At 36.6% G+C, this 16,554-nt stretch overlaps 1 protein-coding gene across 37 annotated transcripts in view; it reads right to left on the reverse strand.

Moving 5' to 3' along the window:
• RBFOX1 (RNA binding fox-1 homolog 1) overlaps positions 1-16,554 on the reverse strand; it is a 919,785-nt gene that overhangs the window by 69,317 nt on the left and 833,914 nt on the right. For 29 of the 37 annotated variants that reach the window (XM_074885636.1, XM_074885649.1, XM_074885630.1 and 26 more), the window contains one exon: positions 1,152-1,232. The exons of the other annotated variants lie outside the window; for them this stretch is intronic. In XM_074885636.1, the coding sequence (XP_074741737.1) occupies positions 1,152-1,232 (81 nt within the window). The remainder of the gene's footprint in view (positions 1-1,151; positions 1,233-16,554) is intronic. 37 annotated transcript variants of the gene reach the window in all.

A 16,554-nucleotide genomic window follows, 5' to 3' on the forward strand; every position in this document is an offset into this window, starting at 1 on the left:
TGACATAGTACAAAATATTCTTGGAGCACCTCGAAGCAAATGCAGATTTAACTGATAATTTCCAATTTAAAACACTGGATATATTTTGTTAGTTCACTATGTATTTGTAGACTTCTGCTTTGAAACTAGATCCCATATTTATATGGTAAAAGCAGCAGCTCTAGGGATGCTATTCATAGCCTTTGACATATGAGTTACATGACTGTAGAGATGATCGCTACGGAACTCTTTTGTCCTCATTCCTGGTTTTAATTAATAAAAGAAATTAATTATTTTAGTGGTCTAGAGAAGCTTTAAGACAGTAGAATTGCATTCCAGATTGAACACAATCTTCATAAAGAGCATATCTGATAACATTGTTAAATCGGACAATGTAAAATATTTTCTTTACAGAGGACTGCTAAGAACACATAGCAAAGGCTGCTGTTCACCCTAATTCTGCAAGCAGCAATTAGTACTATTTCATTCAGCTAGAAGCTTCTTATCTGACTAGATTTGAGAATAGGCATCAGTGGTACCATTAATACAATCTAAAACACTCTCAGAAGACTCAGTTCCACTTCTGCTTCAGAATTTTAGAGGACACATTTCTACTCCGAAGCTTTGTATGGAAAAATGGCTGATGGCAGCATCTATCGTTTCATCTTGTCTTTGCTATTTTTATTAGAGAAGCTTTTTTAAATTCAAAATACTCACTTGCACACAGTCTTTTTCCTTTTTTACAAAAGACTTCATATCTATTTGCTTCCTGACACAAACAAATGGTGGCATGACATAAGACTTTTTGTTTATTAAATCACAGTTGTGACCAGGACAGAAAAAGCAACACAACTTCATCTTCTACACAAAATGCAGAGTGCACAACAGTACTGGATTCCAAAAAATTTCACTGTTACTGTAGAACTTCTGACCATTTATGTAGAACATTGCAATACAGGTAATTTTTTTTTTTTTTTAATATATATTCTGAGGATAAAGATGCAACTAAAACCACTGAATTAACTGTTGACATTACTTACATATGTTTATAAATACCACATTTACCTTAACAAGAGCTGTTGGGAAAGTTTACATTTTTAGGGGCCTCAATTCACATTAATGTGCTTTTGTCACAAAACAAAACAAAACAAAAAGCCATAACACTAGCTTACTTGTGGATGTGTATACTAGTGAACTGGGGGCACTGTACACGGGAGATCCCTCCTGGTTTGCCTGGCACAGCAGCACCCTGCCTACAAGAAAGAGAGAGAGAGTGGTATCTGGTTTTGGAACACTCAAACTAAACCTCAGTTTTTATCTCAAAACAGAAATAAAGTCATAACCGGAGCAGTGCAGTGAAGCAGGGGCACTTTTTGTCCTTTAACTTCAAAGCAGAAAGAGCCCCAATAAACATGTACGATTTCACATTTGAAAAAGCAAAACACAGACATCCCCCAAAATACAACCCCCCTTCTTCTCACATGGGGAAGCTGGGGCAGGCTCCGAGCATTTGTGGGTGTGCCAGCCCCTCGCCCCGCTGCTCTCTCTCCCTCTCTGCCCTGGCTCCTGAAGCAGAAGGGGCTGAGTTAGCTCTGCTGCCCACCCGCCCGCACCACCCAGCCACCGACTTCTCTCCCGCGCTCTGCTGCAGTGAGAGGCTGCTCAGGCACACGTAGCAGATAAATCAGACCGCAAAGCTTCCATACACAGACGTTAGGCCAAGTATGATCTCAGTTATATGGCTTAAATTAACACTGGTGCAAGCGATTACTAATACGTGTGAAGATTTCAGTATTTTTTGCTCAAATGAGAAATACATAAACATAGGCTACTTGCCAGTATATTAGCTGGATTCAGGATTAAGAACAAAACCAAGTAAAAGAAATGAAAACTTTTTTTAAAGAAAAAAAGGAAAAGTAAAAACAAAATCAACTTAAAAAAACACTTTTGCAATGCATGTTCATTTTGAACAAATGACAGAAGTTTAAGCTTATTTCCTTTTTTTTTTTTTTTAAATGAACTCATATAAAATGCCTTACTATTTCAACATCTTTCTTACAGTTATATCTTAGCAGTCTTAGCTGAATAAAGATAGAACATTGATTAGAGGTAGAAACAACTATACTTTCACATTAGGAAAAAACCTTCTGCTCTTCTGGAATACAGTCCACCAGGAAGAACAGGATGCGGCACATCTGGTTTTGCAGATATACCTGTATATATCTGCGTATACACACACACGCAAAAAAAAAATTACATATATACACACACTGACATACGTCAAGCTGTCAGGATTTGTGAATCACACAAGTTCAAAACTATTAAATTTACATGAAGATTTGTGAGACTTTAGAAGTTGTGCATTGACATAAGCAACGTAACTCAACAGAGTTGAGTCAAATATGTTTGGATGCATAAGATAAATTACAAATGGTAGGCATGTTTTCCATATAGTATTACCGGAGCAATTCTCAACTTGCATTCCGTTACCAGAGCACAGTTCTTTCAAAAAGAGTTTTAAAAAGATTTCTGTCATTAACCAGTTCTTTGATTATTGCTTGCAGCTGTCAGTTGAAGAAATATGGGAAATACTGAAGGAAAATAATTCTTGGAATTTATGCAATTTAGCCAGGACTGTGAGCACTGGAAATCTCATGAAATATTATGCTTCTAACCTTTCCAGACAATAGCATACCCTTAAGTAACAGCATTTGGACATGCTTGCTTTTTTCCAGCTATCCACTGCTAAACTGAAAGACAAAACAAGCTAAAAAATAATTTTTCTCCTTACTTTAAGACAGTACATAGTTGACTATATCTGTATCTATCTCTCTCAGCCTTCCAGAAAAATCCACAACTGGAAGCTGTTAAATGAACATATACCCATTGTGATGCTAATGGCATGCATCATCTTCAGGCTAGTAGATAAACAGGCCCTATCAACACACTCAATTGACACTAGGAATGTGTAGATTGGAATATGAATGTATTTAACACTATAGATGCTTCAGAACTTGTGCTGCTACAGAAGCCTGAAAATTCAAGTGAGCTGAAGACATAGAGGCATTCATCCAGCGGAGTGAAATGAGGAAAAGAAAGGAATTATTAAAATCAGTAATTTCCATTAGGTTTTAAGAAAAATGTAACTATAATGACTTCAAGTATGTTTAGTAAATATATAAAGGTTTTTAGAAATTGAAGATTATCGTTTATTTCTATTATTCAACATAAATTCTAGATGAAACTTTGCTTGTTCCACAGTCCATAGGGATTCTCCTGTTCTTTGCAGCTAACATTCTTACATTTTTTCTGATTTCATCTCATACAAATCCAATTTTCCCTACTCTAGTCTTCTAATTTCTAATGGAAGTACTTCAAAACAGATGCTTTTTTCATCCATGCTACTAGAGTGCATTTAATTTGTTGCATAGAGCTTTCTAATTATATTTTGACAATCTGCCTTCGAATTTGTGTATAAAATTAATACTAATACCTAAACCACTATTATTAGATTTTGTTAGAAGAATATGGAACTTTTAAATCTACTTTTGTGAGAAAAGATTATTTCTGCTGCATCTAATTTTGGTATTAAAAATATTAAAATTGTAATTAATACAACTGGGGAAAGATTGAATTATTTTCAATAAGATCTTCTGGATAAACCTCAGAACATTGAAACAATCTATAATTTCCCTAATGTAAAAAAAAAAAAAAAAAAATTATTTTTCCTCTAGAATACTAAATTCTTGCATGATAGAATAAAGGCAGGGTTTCTTAAGAACAAGGATTTTAATATAAAGTTCTTAATATTTCCGTTCAAACTGTAATCTAATAATATCATGGAGCTGATGAAATTCAAAAAAGTATAGTCATGCAAGAGTTCATCTTTAATTCTGCAATGCCTTCTGTGACAGCATATTTAAAGCTGATATTCTCTCATTAAGAACAATCTGCATGCTTTTTTGCTTTTCTCTAATATAAGCATCTACTTATTTGGTCACAGCAGACATGTGACCAGTGATACAGGATTTTGGAGATCATCAGCAGAAAGCTCCTCCTAACTCACTCCACCAAAAGGATCAGAAAAATGTTAGCATGTATGTCTGAAGAGCGTATTCACTACAGGTACACAGGAGAGCTTTGGACAGACCGGTGGCAGAAGGGAAACTGAGGCAGCCATGCTGCTGGGTGCAATGGGAGAATAGCCTGCAGCGGCTGAGCAAGTCAGTGGGTTGTGCTGCACAAAACAGAGATCCCCCAGACTGATTTACTACTCATCTTTGGCGTACAGGCTTGCAGCACAGACAAAAACGTATTTTTCAAGATCAAAAAATATTCCCATTCATACTTCTCTTCCTCCAATGTTTTCTCCTAGAGTCCATGATTAAGGATGTACTGTTTGATTAGGTCCTTTGTTGAAGCACTACAGGTATTTTGAGAAAATAATCACTTCAAAAATATTCAGCACTGAGGAAAATGATGTGAAATCACTAATATTTTTAGAATTCTAAAAATTAAATTCCCAGTTGTTCCAAGATATTTGACTAAAAGCATTTTTCCAACCTTTTTATACTTTCAAAAGCAAGTTTTTGCGTATAGTTATATTTACATGATTCATATAAATTAATATACAGAGCATAAGGAGAAATCCCGATGTACTAGTGATGATGCACAGACTAGTCACTGCTCATACATGACATATGATGAAGTCCACTGAATTTCTCAAATATTCAGATAGCTAAGAAGTAGTACCCAGGAGATTTGCTAGTTTATCAAAGGTCCTCATACACAATCCATGTCTGCTCTTGATTTGCTGTTCTAAAAGTGTAATTTAATACTGGTCTTTCCAGACAGAAATAGCGTTATCTTTGTTCTGGTCTGAAATATTTTTAAATGATGGGTTATTTCAAAATGTGTCACAGAAATAGATGAGAAACACCTGACTAAAAGGCCACTGTTGTACAATAATAGTGTGTTAGTTTCTATTGTCTCATCTGGCTAGGGAATTTAAAGACAGTATCTTGAACACATAATAGGTGTTAAGTGTTCTCTTAGCCCTTCCCTATCTACAGTCAAACAACGGGGCCTTAGTATGCTTTTAAATATGCTGTTAATTCCAAAAAAGTGCTTCTGGAGTGCCTTCAATTATTTGGGATCTTTCTATAAACACAATAACACTCCTTCAAATTTTAACACATTCATCATTCATGGATGGTTGTGTTGACACTGAATTGTTTGAACTTGCAGCCCAGAAAGCCAACTGTATCCTGGGCTGCATCAAGAGAAGTGTGGCCAACAGGTCAAGGGAGGGGATTCTCCCCCCCTAGTCTGCTTTCCTGAGACCCCACCTACAGCACTGTGCCAGCTCTGGGGTCCCCAACATAAGAAGGACATGGACATGCTTGAGCAGGTCCAGAGGAGGCCACAAAAATGATCAGGGGGCTGGAGCACTTCTCCTATGAATAAAGGCTGAGAGCGTTGGGGGTGTTCAGCCTGGAGAAGAGAAGGCTTTGGGGAGACCTTATAGCAGCCTCCCAGTACTTAAAGGGGGCTACAGGAAAGGTGGGGACAAACTTTTTAGCAAAGCCTGTTGTGATAGGACAAGGGGAAATGGTTTTAAACCAAAAGAGAGTCGATTTAGACTAGATATAAAAAGTAATTTTTCACAATGAGGGTGGTGAAACACTGAAACAGGTTGCCCAGAGCATTGGTAGATTCCCCAACCCTGGAGGTATTCAAGGCCAGGTTGGACAGGGCTTTAAGCAACCTGATCTAGTTGAAGATGTCCCTGCTTATTGTAAGGGGGTCGGACTAGATGACCTTTAAAGATCCCTTCCAACCCAAACTATTCTATGACTCTATGATCTATTATTAACAAGGAATAAAGTAGCATCATCCAAAAATACACACTTTCTTTCTTCCAATATGTTAAAAATACAAACGAAACCTATATTTGATTCCCACAAAGTTATATATGGAGTTTCACTTAAACAAGAGAGTTGCATGGTAAGGAGAAGAATCTAAAGTAATTGATGTCCAAAGGTGAGTTCCGTAAGTCCAAATCGGTATCTATATTACTTTCTGACAACAAACCTGAAATACATTCAATTATTGAATAACCTGTGTATACTTGTTACTGGTAATGACAATGAAAATCTATGCTCTATTCATACACTTATGTAGTAAGTCCCAGACACACATATAACCTCACATTAGTTATTAAAAACAGGGGAAAAAAAACCCAAAAGACTGGGTTGGTGAAGGTATGTGTCTCTAAGACATTTTACGGGATTTCTTTATTCAAAAGTTCTATGTAAAATGCCAATTTTCCTTCCATCACTTTTCTAAGCATAGTGCATTATCACCTCTCTTAGAGTGTCACCAAAATACTCAATGAACTTAGGCAATGACTCAGGGAACAGCAGTGCGTGTCACAACAAACATAATTTGTAAGCCATCTGCCCAATGATGCTTTGCTGGTCATATCATTACAAGCTTTTGAGAAACACCTCTCTCACCTGTTATATATGTTCAGTGTCCAGTACACTATGTCATATACCAGGGTTGATAGGTAAGTAAAAATCGAATGAGCAACAGAGTTTGCAGCTCTGGTAAGAATTTGGTGTGAGATTCTCCTAATTTTCCTCTCCCCTCATCTTCCCTCTGTTGTATAACTAACTCATCACAAGGTAGCAAGGTGCTTCAGGACCTCTCCTCCAAGACCTGACATACCACACACAACCGATCAAACTACCTACCAGTATGTACTGTGAAGTCTTAGACTGGGAAAGACCTTGCAGATAGCACAGAAGCTGGGAAGTGGCAAACTTTTAAGCTCTGCTCCCATGCCAACATCCTTTTTCCTGACTCACAACTTCACCCACTGCCACCAATGGACAGTTGAAAGGTATATCCACTACTGATCACTAAAGTTCTCAAAGATTGCTTTAGGAGGAATAGCTTGACAATGCAGCATGGCATAATCACTGGTTTTTAGTGGCAAATTTCGGCTGTGCCATGGTACTGTTGGTATGTGGCAAAGTAATGCCAGCTTAAAAACACACACTGTGTGCCTGACTTGTTTCTATTTACATCAGCATGCCATCCTTACCATAGAGGGGCTGTATTTCACAGGAACAATTTATGTAATGTTTCCATTAACAATGAGTAACAGTTGCAATAAACCACCCTTTCCAAATATAATTTAAATATTATTAATCAGCCACAGACATTCCTTGTCTTGTAACGAGAATGAAATCACTATGTCACACAAACTCAACCACTGCTTGTACCAAAGTACCTAACAAGTCTAGAGAGTTTACCTGTGCTTGTTAGTGCTTGCTAGTTAGGTCTTTAGCTTATCATTGGCATCCAAGTGTAAATCCTTGTTCATGTACTGTCACCAAAAATCTAAAACTAGAAATGCATTGTGTAATCATGTAAAAAATTTGAGTGGTACTGTCAGTACTGCCCGTAACTGTAACTTTCCTACAAGATATGTATACTATATGATACATATATACAAATTCAGGTGCACACAAACTGATATTCAGTGATATCCACTGTCACTATCTTACACTGGGAGATGTGTTCCACTGAAGCTGTTCAGGACCTTTGAAAATCAAATCTTTATTCGAATCTTTCTAGGTCCTCCCAGCAGACTAAAACGTATGTAAATGATGTCACTCTTGATTCATTGTAACTTGTTCTTGGTTCATTTGTAACTTGGAGAAACAAACATGAGAGAAATTCCAAAGTATAAATAAACTCTGAGCTGGTATTATACTATTCTTGAAATAGGATACTTGAATATATAAAATATACATTTATATTCTGCTGATAACTACAATGGGTCACATTCATACGTCTGCCTGACGAATAAAGACTGCAATATGAATAGAATCACAGAATAAATGAAACTGGAGCCTTTCTGCTCAAACACAAACACAACAGTTTCACCATGGCCCCGGAGGGATTACAAGTAGATGTGTTTATACTTTATCCTCTCATATTGTGTCAAGACATTATTTTCTGTGTAAATTACCTATTTCAGTAAATCGATAAGACAGAGATGCAAATCTAATGCAATTAGATGCAGAGATGCAAATTACTAATCCCTCAGTTCTATTTACTTACCCCAGTGGATGCTGGTTTTAACTTACAAATAAAATTCTATTCTGAATGACAAGCTAAGAATATAAAAGAGCAAAAATTGAATCATCATGCGTAATCCTGGCTTTAGTTAGTCTGTTTCTTCCCCAGTCCATTCAAGATTCAAAAATTTCAGGAGCATGAAAAACATTTCAAAAATGGTAATACAATGTTTCCAAACTTTCCAAAACACTCACTTCTACTAGAAGCAGTTCTATCCTTGGAGATTTCCCCCAAAGCAATTTCACAAAGCAAATCTGACAGAGCCAAACTGACAGAGATTGCATACCATTGTGAAGCACAGCTTCATCTCAGCTACTTCCACAAATGAGTAAACAAATGAAAACTCAGTATGTTGAAATCTACTCTCAGTAAGTATTATGAAATGTAATTACAATGCAAATGTGTTTGGGATTCTGTAATCCAATGCCCAAAATGGGAAAAAATTAAGAAGACGAAACAGAAAACATTAGCTCTATGTTTGGAATACAATTCAACATAGTCTTAAACTGCTTTAGCATTAATTTACAGATGTAATCAAGGTTTAAAACACAGCAGAGTTGTTTTCCATTCCACTTAACTGTATTAACTTGACATTTCATATATTATTTTATTACTTTACATTTCAGAATAGCTCGTCTGCCTGACTGTCCATCCTAATGCATGGATCTTCCTAACTTTGTTATTCTTTTAATTAGAGGAATGTATTCCTCTGCATTACTGCTATTAACTTATCTAGTTATCCCACCCAGTCCTGAACAAACAAGTGTTTGATCCTGTAGTTTGTCTTAAATTTTCCTCTGAGAGATTCTTGAGCCATTGCTTTTTACATATATATATATATATAGTTGGTGTTTGAATTACAGTCTCAGTTTTATTCTATCAGACAATCATCAAGCATATTGTAGCCTAGACCTCAGGTCCAGACAGTGCACACCCAGGCTGACCTCTATTGTCAAGTAATTGGTGAGACAGTAGCAGTAGCTATAAAACAGCTGGTTTTATATCCCGCTTCTAAACCTACATCATACAGAGTCTGGAGAGTTTACTCTGGACCAGGTTTAGTCTTGTCCCCTGAAGCAGACAGCCCACCACACACAGTTCAAAGCTGTCCAAAAGCCAATTTGCGTGACATACGACACTCAGTGTGCCCATGGAGCCTCTCCTACAGCTCCCAATGCAGTTTCTTGCAAGCAGAATCTATTTCATGTGTACTGAACCTGCTCTGCGAACCCCAAGCCAGCATGTGGCAAGTGGGGATAATTGTCAGATTTACTTAAAAACCATGCTAATGCTTCAAACTACTGTATTAACAAGACAACTCCAGGAAGACAGTTGTGAAATAAATATCTCAATATAATATTTACAATTAGACAGTTTTAGGCTGCCACCATATTTATTTTAATTTATTTTTGGACCGTCGCTGATTAGGAAGCCATAGAACACATTTTCACTAGTCCCCAAAATAATATTTAAATAAGACAAGTCCAAGCATTCTTTTTCTTCAAAAGATTCTCATCATGAGTAAAGCACAGTACTTAACTTTCTTTTTAGCTCTTTAAAAACTGATCAATTATATCGACAATAACAACAAACATACAAGAAGTCAGAAGCAATGTAACAGCAAAGAAAGGACAGTACAGCTCCTGATGATCAGAATGATTTCTTCTGTTTTATTAAAGTAACATTTAAACAAACAAGGCAAACTGCATACTAGGTGAAGTTAGGAGAAACATGGAAACATGGCCAGCAGATCAGGAGCTGTTGTTATTCCCCCAACACACACACATACTTGGTGCCAGCAAAACTGCACCTAGAATACTGCATACAGTTTTTAAACCTACTGCCACGCCAGTTCAACTGAAACATGGAGAAACTGGAAAGGATATGTTGGAGTGACACCAAGATGGGCGGGGGTCTAGAGCTCATGGCCTGTGAAGGGAGGTTGAGGGAACTGCACTTGATTAGTCTGTCAAAGAGGAAGTTAAAAGGCAATCTACTAGCTTTCTCTACTTGAAGGGAAGTTACAAAGATGATTGAGCCAAAATGTCACTGGAATTCTAGTAGATGATAATATAAAAGGTCAATGGCCACCAGCTGCCAGCTTGAGAGGTTTAGGTTGGATATTAGGAAAAAGTTTTTCACTGTGAGGGTACTGCAACACTGGAAAAAGTTACCCAAAGAGGATCATAAATCTCTGTCCTTGTAGATGTATACAAATTCGTGGCTCACCTGATCTAGCACTGGTGTTACTCCTGCTTCAGAAAGGAAGTTGGACTGCATGACCTCCAGAAGTCAGTCCCAACCCACATTTCTGTGATTTTTTTAAGTAGTGTCTGGTCTAGTATCAAAAAAAATCTTATTTCATGGGTATAAAATGTTCAGGTATGATCACCACTGCATTCCACAATGATTAAGCTAGATCTGTGTGGAGGCTGCTCAAATGTATTATACCAGGTCACTGGGAAAAAGAGGACTACAGAAGGTTGCTCCTTCAAGCAAAAGCAGCCTTAAACTAAACAAAGGTATGTATCCAAGATGAGGGGGACTACCTGAGTAGTTGGCAAGGCAGCTGAACAGATCATTTGACTACAGAACTAAATGTCAAGATGTAATATGACTACTTTAACTTGGTGGCCATTGACTGTAACGCAAGAATGTGACCTTCACGCTGCCCCTATAGTCTCAACCATCTTGCTGTCATTTGGGTGGCATTTTGACATGTTGGATATAATTAAAAAAATAAAATTTTTCAAATCATCAAAAGCATGAACCTAAGGTAGAGCATAAGAAGACAGCAAGCACGGCACTCTTCACACAGGTGTTATCCTAGCTTCCAACCATTTGCAGCTCAAGGACTTCCTAAGCCTAAAGCAACTTCTGGTCGATAGATTTCCCTCTCATGAGCTAAAACGTACTTTTAACACACATTGTGCTCTTTGCTAGAATAAGCTACTAAATCAAATAAGTTGCAATCATAATCACATGTTTAATTATGATTATACCTGGTCCTGTATTCATTCAGCGGTTCACAGAACATGTGTCCAAGTAGAATTCAGGCTTACTCACACATAGGAATTTATCATTCCAAGCCTGTCTCAAACACATTGTTTTATCTTTGGGTCAGACATTACAAGAGGAGTGAGTTTACCTAAAGAAATCAAGAAATTTTCATAAATGCTACCTGACAGAACTACCACTGAGGAAATTTTTTACCTGGCAGTTCAAAGGGAAAAGCAGGTTTTTGAGTTAGGACCTTAGAATGAGGAAAGGCATCTCACTCCTTTGTAAAAAACATGCGAGGCATACAGGAGGTACAGAGGCTAGAGAACTTTTGCCATTCATTGACCCTACTTCCTTCCTTCCAATACCTTTTTAAATAGACTTTTTCTGTTCCTCTATGCATTACTTCATTTCTACACGTTTTTTGCATCCCAGAACAGCTAATATAACAATTCCTCACCTTGCCTCCCTGCCTCACCTCCGTACTTTGCACCCATGCCAGCTCTATCAACTTGTTGGCACTCATTTGTCATCTCAGAGTATTCTTTGTCTACATACAGGTAACTACTGATATGACTTCTAAAAAAATCTTCAGCATCAAAGATCTGACCTACCACTGGAGAATAGTATAAGGCTGCTGATACTGTACCATAGAGGGGATGCAGCACTAACTTACACTTAACAACTCCAAATCCATTGACTCCAAGCAGTGAGATAGTAGGGTCAGTGTGGTTTTGCTGTGTAGTTACCTAAGACTAGTTCAGGTGGGATATATCAGTAGTATGAACTCAGGATGTCTTGCAGAAAACTCAAGACCTATGGCTCAGCAAGACTGTACCAACAAGTAAACAGATCAAAAGCCCCCCGCAAACACCTCCTTTCTCCTGTTTTGAAAGAATGCCAACTTTCAACAAACACGCAGTTTCTGTTTTTCCAGATTCTACTTGTGCACAAATTCATCATAATCCAGTATCAAATGATTCCTCTATACCAGACTGTGGTCAAAATTCCTGAACTTTTACACTGAAGAATCAGGAACTCCCTTCTTCACCACTCTCTATCTTCTGTTATACCATAAAATAATCAAGTGTATAGAATTTCCTTAGAGATCAACATAGGAACAGTATCAAAGCCTAAGTGTATACTGTATTATTAGATATACATCCAAGCAGAAGAAACATCTTTAAAAGGGTAATACTGACAGTATTTGTGATTTTCTCTTTAAAATGTGTAGACTTTGATACAATGATAAATATAGGTTGATTAACCTTGCTCCAGATTTAAATGTATAACCAATTAACTAAATTAATCTTTCAAAAAATAAGTGTCACTAGCATTATTCTTTGAATAATCCTTGTTTAGTTTCCATAATGGTATACATTTTAATGAAAAATTCATTATAATGTAGCATAAGGCATAATTAATTCTGGAAGATTTCTTTGAGTAAATAGCTAGTACAGATGCTGAATTCCATTTTTCTACCAGCTTTATTAATCTTTCATAAACCAGTATTTCCACTATAATGGCTTGTAACAGCTCCGCAGAAGTTATAGAAATGCATTAGTTGTCATCAGTGGTGTTAATCTAACTAGGATGTCATCACCTGTATGATGGTACTTTAACAGTACGATTTTTGAAACAACAGCCACAGCTTTGTTTCATGCTTTGAAAAGGAGCATCTATATATAACAGATGGAATATTAAACAATAATTATTTAATTTTTCTGTAGTTAGAAAATTACTTGAACTGTTTAGCTAACAATGTCGAGAATACATTTACTTAGGAAAATCTACTTAGTCAATGGCTAAGTTCAAATCTAAGTGTATGTAATCAAATTGTAAGATGAATTAATCTATGTAGTGACAGACAGCCAATTTTCACCAAAATTATGCTTTACAGATATGGTACAGTGAACTTTTACCCTAGGATTAGAATTGCTGCGCAAGCATATAATTCAGCTTCACAAACTCCAGACACCTTCATTGAGAAGTGTTTCTAGGGTATTTGCTGAGCTTATGCAAGAGTCATTTAAATTCAAAGAGAAACACTAGAAAGATGAAATGAATCCCAGGTGCTCTTACACTCCCGAAATAGATGCTTTAAGACATGAACAAAGAGAATTAGTGTTAGCAAACATACAGGAATCCTCTCTTCCCCTGGATTCCTCTTATTTAAGTGCATGTTTATATCTATAGTACTATGGTATTTCTTCAACTACTTATATATAACATTATATTTCAAAGTTTAAAACGAACTTGTGAAAGTTTGAAAAATCTGTTTCTTGAAGGATACTGCTGGCTTCCAAATCCACAGCATGCTAAAAAGCCCCAGGCATCTAAAACGTCTCTGTCTTCTGAGGGCATATAAAACAGTCAAAAGCACAAGTTCTTCCCCTTTCTTTCATTTTAACTGATGAGGAAAATTTTCCAAGCCACCCTGGAATGATAACTACTAACTGCCCAAGAAACCGGGTGCCTACAATAGTCCTCACTGGGTTAAGACTATTTATGAAGTGAAAACATCTACTCAGCTATGTAGGATGACTCTTGAAACTAGCTTCTGAAAAACTAGCACTTCATGACTATTCAGGAAAAATAATATGTAATTAGTCACCTAAGTGAAAAGGTAATGGGATCTCTATTACTTGTCATGGAGCTGTGCTCCATGACTGGTTCTAATGATTCTTCCTCACTAGTCTTAAGCCCTTTCTTTCTCCACTGCCAACTTAAATTTTGAAATTTTTAAAATATTTTTTGTTGGATATGACCAGACAAGAATATTTTCTCATGTGCGTCACTGTGAATTCAACTGTTCTCTGAAAGAAGATTCACTAGATTTCCAGGTACTTTCTGTAACACCTCACTTTGCACACTGGAACTATCAAAAAAAAGCCTCTCCAACAGGTATGCACCCTGAAATCTATTTTTTGCCACTTACAAGGACAAAGTCTTTTAAAATGGCCCTACTGCATCTCAAGCTATCTGTTTTAAAGGACTGATCTGTTGTAGTGATAGAGGTGTAGTAACATGGGACAGTGCAAGAGACTGCTCAGAAATTCATCATTTCAAAAACCAAAAGAGAAAACAGAAGATCTTCAATAACTGAAAGCAACAACATGGAACTTCGCTTTCAGACTGTTCGAGGATGAAAGGAAGGCTAGGTATTACAGATAAAATATACACTATATAAAAATAAATAAGCAGGTGAAAATGGTATTATAACAAACCATGGAAACAAAGAATATAACAGCTTATAGCAAGAAAGTACCAGAGTAGTCCTAGTAAAGAAACCAAACTGCAAATCTGTATTTTGCCAGCCATAGATAACAGACTCTAGTTTAACATAGCAAAATTATGGGTCACTACGGGATGGATTTTACATTGGATGGGTATACAAATAAGTGAAAAATTTGTCCCACTTCACATGAAGACTTTGTGAGATGAATCACACAGCGCTTCTTACAAATTTCCTCATCAGAACCTGCCTAAGAACTTGATAGTTTACTGGAAAAGATAAGCTGAGATGGAAATGATAACTTCAGTAAGCATTTCTTTCTCATAAGGAGGAAAAGCACATTAAACAGTATCCTTTTATTTGCTAGAAGGAGACTATGTGGACATAAGTCAATTTTTTAAACATTGCCTATCAATTATGATATATGGAAAAGTGGAATTCTGTGAAATGCTGAAAATGATAAATGAAAAAAATCACCATCCTTTTGTTTTCTAAGGAATGGAATTTTAGGACTTCCCAGCAGACCTGTGAGAAGGGCAGGAGGTGAGCCAGCCAGCCAGTTCACCAGCACGCCCACAGTCAACAACTGTTTGGGGATTTGCTAGGCCTTGGAATTACAACAGCAGTCTTCAAATCACACTTCATGACATGTTACTGGAAATCCATATTAATGCTACCACGTGACCTAAATAGCCGTTTTCCAGAGCACTCTAATTTACTACAGCATGAGATTTCAAAGTCAGAAAAACAGTTTTAGAAGGGCTACTCAGGAAGAAAAATCTGTAGTGTTTTGTAAATATATAGTATTTTCCAGTCCCCAAGTAATACTTCACTTACATAGGATCTGTAGCGTATCTGATATGTATCTTATAGTCTCCATTTTTAGCTGTCACGCGTTTCCTCAATAAAGGTTTTCTTTTACAGAAGTGTACACTCAGAAAAAAAGCAGAGCTATAACAATCATGTCACTGGTCCTACTGTTTACCATTATCTTCAAGGTTTTAGGGTTGATTTACATTGCGTTCCTCCCTATTTGACTTTAATTGTCTGCTTCAAGTTGTCAGGACATAACTATATCTTAGATTTGCATTGCATTAGGGGATCTTTTCCTTTCTCTATTGATCTTGTCTTATGGAGTAATTTAACTCGATTCTAATTTTCTTTTGCATGCGGGGTGCTCTCTATCCAAGGAAGTGAGTTATGTGTATTCAAGTGGTGCATCTTATGAATCTTGTTAAGCTTTACCGCCTTATAGCCCGCACTGATGGAATATTTAATCACAGAAATGAGTTGGCAGATATGATGTACAATACGGTTAAGCCTTGCGGCGTGTGTCTTCACCGGCAATTGAGAAACGGGTGAATTTGCCATTCATCAGTGCCATCCTGACAGCTTTGTATAACCTTCTGTTTTTTTACTTATTTATGAAGATTAAAGGTACTTTAAATCAACAGTTTCTCTGCAAATGTATCATCTTTATTTCAGAAGTGGCCAAATTTTTCATCATTTATTAGGAGCTAAAAGAACTTCTTGCACTGGCTATGAAAGAGTCGGTACAATGTCAACATGATAGTGTTGGAGACAACCATTAAACCAAATAACTAGAACTTCGACTGTCTTAAAAATCACATTTCTAATTTTATAATCTTCAAAAGTGCAATCGCTTCCTCTCCAAGTAAGGTGGTTGGGGTGGACACAAAAGGAAAGATATGTAGCGGTATTCTATTACAGCATGCAAGAACTGCATTGCTCTTTTACTGTTTCATTTTCTAACAACTTTAAGAGATCTGTACAGAGATATATTTTTTTTAACTAGATTGTCTGAGAAAAAATTATCTTTTAGTCAATACAGAAAATATGCATTTGATACACATTAAAAAAAAACCCAACCCAACCAAAACTGCCTGCATGTATAAACAGAAAAAAAAATCTGAAATACATGAAGTATCTTGATAGAACTTTCCTCATAGATGTGGTAGAGTGAATGTCATAATTCATAAAATTAAATTAATACTCTTCTAATGGTAATTAAAGATTCTCATTAAGAAGGGCAAACACCTCCCTTGTGTTGGCAATAAAAATGCACTTGGGACTTTAGGAGGTTATACAAAAAAAATCAATAACCTGCCATTTTATAATTAAAAGACAAAATAAATGTTAGGGAAAAGTCCAGTAAATTAGGAAAA

Source organism: Strix uralensis, chromosome 16, assembly GCF_047716275.1.
Source record: "Strix uralensis isolate ZFMK-TIS-50842 chromosome 16, bStrUra1, whole genome shotgun sequence".
NCBI classification, from domain to species: Eukaryota; Metazoa; Chordata; class Aves; order Strigiformes; family Strigidae; genus Strix; species Strix uralensis.